Raw genomic sequence first — 7,655 nt, forward strand, 5'->3', positions numbered from 1 at the left:
AAAATCACATCAAAAAAGCATGGGATTCTTCTGCACACATATACTGTTCTTTTCTGTCACAGTTGAAACAGCAATCGACTTACCAGATTAAACGTAGTTTCGACTATGTCCCTGTTGGACACCTCGCCGACTTCCACGAGTCCTGTCAGCACAGCAAATTTCATCCTGATGCCTCGGATGGGGACTCCTGGATTCAGAGGCTGCAGCACACTTCCCCCTTCAGCGGCATTTCCTTCTTTCCCCGCTCCTCCTCCTCCACCATCACCTGTTGGCTGCACAACTTGTTTGTCTCCGCTCGCCATGGCTCGCTCGCTCCTGAAACGCCTTGAAACGCCGGTGGCAAGCTCCGGGAAGAAGGCAGGAGGGCAGGGGACCCGCAGCCCGCTCCTTCCCCTCGGCTCCGGGGGAGGGACGGGAGGCAGGGTGAAGGACGCGCCCGGCTCTCCCCTCAGCAGGAGGCGTCTGTCAGCAGCCGGCTGCCCCGCGGCAGGTACCGAGGGCCCTGCAGGACGAGCCGAGTTATTCCTGCCGAGTTATTCTCCCCGGCACCTCCCGCCCCGCCGCGCCGTGACAGCCGCGCTCCCCGAGCCGGCGATGAGGGCTCTCCCCCTACCTTTTAATTTTATTTTATATTTTATTTCCCTACGCGAACCATCCCCCCCACCCCCCCGCACCCGCCCGCCGCGCCCTCTCCCCTCAGCCGCCGCCCGGGGCAGGTGCAGCCGCCCCCCGCCCGCACTCACCGAGGGCGGCTGGGGCTGCCCCGACGCCCGGCTCCGGCTCCGCAGAGAAGCGGCTGAGGCTCCCCCGGGCAGCGGCGGCTCGCCCGGTCTGTCAGCGGAGAGCCGCCCCGCCGCCGCTGGCTCCCCGCCGGGCGCCTCGCCTCGCCTCGCAGCCGCCGCGCTCCCGCTCAGCGCCGCGGCTTCCTGCCGCCCCGCGCCGCCATGACAGCGCGCGGCCCCCGGAGCGCTGCCGGCCCACGGGGCCCTGCGCCTGCGCGGCCGGGCGCGGGCGGGGCGACACCGGAGCGCAGAGGGGGGTGCGCGGGCGGGCGGCCCGCTCGGGCGCGCGCCCAGGTGCGCCCAGGTGAGCGGCGGGAGCGCGCGCGGCGGCCGTTAGGCGGGCGGTCGGCCTGAGGGGGGAGCCCGGCGCTGAGGGGGCCGGGCTGTGAGGGCACCCTGAGGCGCTGCGAGGGCGCCCGCCGCTCCTCTCGCCCGTGAACCCCTCACGGTGAGCGGTGACAGCGGCCGAAACGCGACTTAAAATGGCTGGGGTGCGTGCTGCGAAGCGGGAGGGTCGCGTCTCGAAACGTGGGGGGTCCCAGCTCGGGATGCGGTCGCTGAACGTGCCGTGGTACGGCTGCGTTTACAAAAAGTAAAAGTGTCAGCTCCGTATCCCGCTCATAACCTCCACATAAAACAACAGGTCCCGCCTCCCGGGAGCCGCAGAGCACGGGAACCGGTGCCCCGTCAGTGCTGCCCTCTGAGGGGACAGCTCCGGGCGTAGGTGTACCGTACCTCAGCAAGCAACTTCTAGTTCGGCCTTTTACATAAAGGTATTTCTCTGATAGTTATCCGAGTACCTGCTAACAAGTTATTAAGAGGGTCTGCTCCTTCAACCTGTTCGCTCAGGTGGTCCTGAGCTGCGCACGTCCAACGAGACTGCTGGTCTGAGCGGGGCTTCGGCATCTGCCCCAGCTGTTCAGCAGGCAGCAACGGCATTTCCAGATGATTGGATTACAGACAAAGCCAGTCGTCATTCCCATCGTAATTACATTCAATTATTTGTTAAAGCGTTGGAATTATGATTTCTTAATAATTGGCCGCAACACGAAATAGAACATGATTTTATGATTCTTTAGTGACCTGAGAGTTAGCCACGTATCTTTCCCCAGTGCTGATTTTTATATTTGTGTTTTTTTCAGGAGAAAGAAGATTTGCTTCTCACGGTAATTCTGTTAGCTCATAGACTGTTCCTCTAATCTGTTTCAGGGTTTAATTCTGCTGTCTGTTCCTCTAGTCTTTGAGCATCTTTCGTATAAAACTGAACAGTTGAGTCTTAAGCGGACTTTGTGGAATAACTATCAGCTCCTTTTTGAGTTAGTCCTGGGATGGTTGCCTTAAAGCTTTTGTATGCATTTTTTGCTTGAGTAGCTTAAAAGGTCTTTTTGTTTTCTTCAGATATTCACTGTGTTGTATACAAAAATTGCCATTCTTCTACGTAAAGAATAAAGTTTTGTAGGTGAATCTGGATTCTCTTCATCCTACCTAGAAATAGGAATAAAATTAAAGCAAAATATTTATAGTAGGAAAAAAAAAAAAACTAGCACACTGAAATACAGTACACTTATTTCCTTTTTTTTTTTTTTGTGGATTCTTCTAAGGAAAAAATAAATTCATTCAACTGTGTTAGTATTTTTATGCTTTTTATATTACCTTGTTATTTCACCTGCGTAGCAATACAAGCATGATAATACACCTGTATACACTTGTAATTAACTATGGTTGCCAAGAAGTCGCTTTATTACTCTTATTCAAGCATTGCCATTCCCAATGCTTAGGTTGAATAAAGACCTACACAGCCCACAGTGATTACAGAAAACAGTAATACTAACCTAAGCTAGTAGTCACTGATAATGTAATACTCATCATATTGGTTTTAAGCAACAACAGTCCCCATGTAAGGTATTAGGAAAGTCTTACTTACTCTAAAATAATCTTGGAAATGCTTATTTCTAATTTTGTTTTGCTAATAAACACTGTTAGACTATGTAAATTGCCAGATACTCATCTTTTAATTAGCATTGTGTCTCTCTGTTAACTACTGCTTTCATTTGAAAAATACCAAGGGGAGATTATATATATCTTTAGCTCTTTTGATAAAAGTTTTTCTTTTTTGTGTTTGTTCATTTCTAATATGGATATGAATATTTAGGAGAAAAATCCGTGTCTTTGTGTGATTTTAATGTGATTCTTACAAAAATAATTATAATTAGTTAATTATACTTAATAAATTCTTTTGATTTTATGTGACATACTTGGTATAATGTGTGCTTCTCAAATTCTGTTACATTGCAACATGTTTAAGCAAGTTGCAGTTTGCACACTTCCAAGTCCTAGTGTGCTATAATCCAGTACCAGTGGTACAACATTTGGCTTTCAGTTGTGCGGACTGTAAGAATGTGTGGTATTCTTCCACGTGCCCAGCCACACTTTCTGATCAAGCCCATCTGTGTAAAGGTGGTATCTGGGCAAATATGGCAGAGACAGAATAGGAAGAAAAGCAAATGTCCAGCTATTTTGGAAGTCAAAATGCTGATAAGCAAAACAATTTAATTTCTGAAGTTTTCAAAGCTACTTCTACAAATTTATTGATTTATTTTTATTAGTTTGAGGACTCAGTCCTCATTTTACTGGAGTGAATTCAAGAGCTCCAGTAACTACAATCCTTCTTAAGGTCTGTATGGAAATACGTGTAATCTGAAAAATGTGAATAACGTCAGGAAAAAGCTGACAAGTTAACATTTTTTAAGTTCTTTTTAAAGCCATCTATTTGGACAGCTGCCTGACTGCCCCAGTAAAATGTAGCTCGACTGACTTTTAATGTACAGACATGAGTTGAGCATTTTTAAGATCATTGTAACATCTCTCTCAAATTTGTTTTCTCTGTCTACTCAACACTGACTATGCAGCTGCTGTGTTCAGATTGCAATTTATGATACTGTTTATAATCATGTTATTATCACCTCATGCTTCCCAATATAGGTGTGGTTTTTTTTCTTTTTTTCTAAATTCACCTGTTGCTGTAAGCTCTTTGAGAGAAAAATGTCCCTTTGTTATGTGTGCATACGGTGGATTACGCTGAGGCCTTGATAACCACTATGGCAACACTGTTGTGTAAATAATAATGCCCTTTGTCAGAAGAGCAATGTATATACAACTGCTGTTTGTCTATAAATTTGGTTTGGGTTTGTTTTGTTTTGCTTTTTTACTGCTGGCCACTAACAAAATCTTTATAGTTATATTTCTGTATTTCTCCTTGAAAATTTTTTGCTTTTTTGCATGACAACTCACCTCATGGTTGCTTGGATCCTTTCTTTTCTTCTACGTTACTTTGAGCTTTAGTCATACACATTGTTTAAATGGTATTTTGAACTTTCACTAGCTAAGCAAATTACAAACTGGGTGGTCACTTTTAAATAAGTGTATGTATGCACCTACATGGGATATATTCATTTACAGGCTGGATATTTCATATCTCTTCCCCCAAAAATGCAAATTTAATAGTAATTTCATGGGGAAATTTAAAAACTACTTATAACTCACTTGTCCCTGTCCCTGTTCTCATTGGCAGTATTATGGAAGTTATGCTGACTCTATCCTGGCAATGGACAGCCTGACAACAAACTGTCTGCAAAGATATACGCAGGATGTGACTTGCTAAAATGCTAAATAGACAATTGCTTCTACATCTTCCAAACAGATACGGCAAAATATACATTTCTGCTAAAATTACGCTAGTTACTAGATTGCATAGTTTCCTCTCTCCATATCCATTCTACCCACAGCAAACCCTTGATACACCTTTGTGACATAAGTTACATTCCAGCCAGAATCACATTCACTAGTACCTTTTCTAGAATGCAGTAAGCATTGATTGAAGTCCTGAACTGGGAGGGAAATAAATAACCATCAAATGTTTATTTTCTTAGTGTGACTGCCAGCACCTTTCCTTAAGAAACTCTTTAAGCAAAGTTGTAATGTGCCTTGCATGCTAGTCCTCACAAAGAAAAATAAATCTGTTGTAGCTCTGGCTGGTACCAGAGATACTTATAAATACCATGTATTTTTTGCTTTCTAATTTGATTTGATTTTTATTCATATCACAGCAACATGACAGCATCAAAGGTTTCCAAAGGCAGGATCATTTCAGAGTGGTAGGCATAACCTGCAGATAGACAGATAGATATAGAAATATATGTGAGTGTGTGTGCGTGTTATATAAAAAGTTGTCATTTGTTTCATTCTATGGAGGGAAAAGGAATAAATCTTCAAATTGGCAGAAATTTCTGTGTTTTGAATTCTGACTCTAATGAAACTCCAGAGAGGCCAATGCTATTTTGTCTGGGAAATAAGAATTGCTCCTTATTCTTGATATTACACCACATCCGGGAAAGAATTGTATGAATATATGTCTCCCTGACCGTGTGTACACAAGAAAAAAGTACTAAGAAAATTGATCCACAATTCTCCTGGAAAATGGCTTTCTGAAGTGATGTGTGATGTTCCTAAAACATACTAAAGAAGACTGTGATTGATAAATATTAATTATTATTCTAACTGGATATGTTACCATTTAATAATATTTGAATTAGTCTGTGGCTTGATGTAGAAATGCCTTACTTTGTGTGTGTTGGTATTAAATTTCTAGTGGTTTGGTGGCAAAAAAAAAAAAAGATACTCTGGAATTTGTTCTGTTATCATGCTTGTTCAGTTCCCTTTCTATATAATTTTATTATATGGTTACATTTATCCATATAATATATGTTAAGATGAAAATATTCCATAGCTGCTCTCCTGTTTGAAATTCCAAGTATTAACAAAGGAGCAATCTCCTTTTTTTTTTTCCCTTTCTTTCCCTGTCTCCCTTAGTTACATACATATATTATTAGGAAGAGATGATAATCTCTAACTTGCGTTGCAAACATCTGCAGTTTCTTCCTCAGAATCTGAAGTTTTTATAATCGTAATGCTGACACTTTCAGTCCGTATTAAGCTACAGTGAGTTTGTGCACTTATACATGTGCAGTATATTCTTGACATTTTAATCTTAGAATTCCTTGATGCCTCCTCTTCTGGCTTCCCAGTCTTTCTATGAGTTGTGTAGTTTCTGAAAGTATTGCCTTCCCTCTTATAAGTAGATACATATGTTATAATTTTTATTTGAGCATTTAAATTGGCTAAGTACACATTTTCACATGCTAATTTTACTTGCCCATTTTTAAATATCCCCTGCCTCCTACCTTTATCTTTAAGCTCTTCATCAGGCCGTCCATTACCAGGCAAAAGCAGAAATGAAATAATGTGTAAAATTTTTTGGAGAATCAATTCTATTTATCGCCTTTCCTGTTATCTGTGTAGAATGCAACATTTGTTGTTAATCTTCTTCTGTTTTCTTTTTTGTTTTAAAGTCACTTTAGAAACAAAATAAATAAAAGAAAATGAATTGGTAAAATCTAGCTTAATAGATTTCAGATGTTTTTGTCCAAACTGCATACACCAATAGCCAGCAAATCCAGTTTGCCAGTGAGGACAACAACTGTCATGTTGAATCCTGTCAGATTTTACTATATTTTTGTGCAGATAAATAAATACTGCTTGACTGGCCTTGATTGTTAAAGGCAGAGGGGTATGTGCATCAGTCAAGGCAGGTAAAGTTCAGCTGACTGCCAGTTTAGGGTTCCAAAGACAATTGTTTTGATTTGATTTTTTTCATCCAGATAAAACAATAATTCTTTAGGTGATCTGTTCTCCATTTGGGCCGGTTCAAGCTACCAGGGTAGTTGTCAAAAGCCATCCACCCAGGATTTAGAGAAATAGGCTACATTAGGTAAAACTCATTGAAAGTACATCTGAGAAATATTTAAAGAATAGCTCCCAATAAAACTGGGAGTGAACACTGTCTTAATCCTTCTCCCTAGGCTTCCCAAGCATGGTTACAAATCTAATGCCTGTTCTGCCTTCCACAATCAAATCTGAAGTGTCGAGCTAAGGAAATTAAAAAATGACATAAAGTTTTCTCCAACCCTGACAACCTCAAAAGAAAATCACAAAGCATGGATTAAAAATGAACTTAAACCACAGACTGGGAATGAACTTGGTAAAATTTTATGGAAAGTACCACTAAACTCTCTAAACTTAAGAAAAATATCCTTCCCGTAAAATGTTTAAATCACCCCTTAAAGTACTATCATGTGTGCTGGTTTTGAAGCTCTCTTCAGAGCTTCTGAACCCTCTATTCAGCACTGATCAGACCACACCTGGGATACTGCATCCCACCCTGGGCTCCGCAGCTTGAGAGAGGCATGGACATACTGGAGTGGGGCCTGCGATGTGCTGCAAGGATGATGGCGGGACTGGAGCACCTGACATACCAGGAGAGGCTGAGAGAGCTGGAACCATTCTGCCCAGAGAAGAGAAGACTTGAAAGGGATCTTTTCAGTGTGCAGAAATACCTAATGTGGGAAATTAAACGTAGCAGCTAAGAACCGGACCCGCGGCCGGCTTTACTGCATCTGTAGCAAGAGTAACTTCTGGCAGCTAGAGTATGCTGGAATAAAATACTTTGCCTTTAAGCAAAAAGAAGAAGAAAAAATGCTTCATTTTATAACTTTTTATGACAAAATGCTTCTTGATCTTAAGCATTAAGAGCTGCTTTAAAAATCCTTGGCTAGAAGTAAAAATCCAAATAAAAAAGCTGCTTATAAATCCCGTTGACCTTAAATGAGAGGTCCTCTCTGTTTTTACAGAGAACATAATACTTCAAGAGTGCAATGTAATCCCAAAATAAAGATTAGCCTTGCCAAAAGAGGAAGTTTTCTTTTGGTTAGGTGTGAAGTTTTTTTGCAGTATGCATTAAATGTTTTGTTTTTATTT

The 7,655-nt window shown here is 42.2% G+C and overlaps 1 protein-coding gene across 3 annotated transcripts in view; it reads right to left on the reverse strand.

The window, feature by feature from the left end:
* The window catches only part of LRBA (LPS responsive beige-like anchor protein), a 397,410-nt gene extending 396,529 nt beyond the window's left edge, over positions 1-881 (reverse strand). For all 3 annotated transcript variants that reach the window (XM_066996727.1, XM_066996728.1, XM_066996726.1), the window contains exons 1-2: positions 744-881; positions 84-502 (exon numbers count right to left, since the gene is read on the reverse strand). In XM_066996727.1, the coding sequence (XP_066852828.1) occupies positions 84-302 (219 nt within the window). In that variant the 5' untranslated portion in view covers positions 303-502; positions 744-881. The remainder of the gene's footprint in view (positions 1-83; positions 503-743) is intronic.
* Between the last annotated feature and the right edge of the window lie 6,774 nt (positions 882-7,655).

This window comes from Anser cygnoides, chromosome 4, assembly GCF_040182565.1.
Source record: "Anser cygnoides isolate HZ-2024a breed goose chromosome 4, Taihu_goose_T2T_genome, whole genome shotgun sequence".
In the NCBI taxonomy this organism is placed as follows: domain Eukaryota; kingdom Metazoa; phylum Chordata; class Aves; order Anseriformes; family Anatidae; genus Anser; species Anser cygnoides.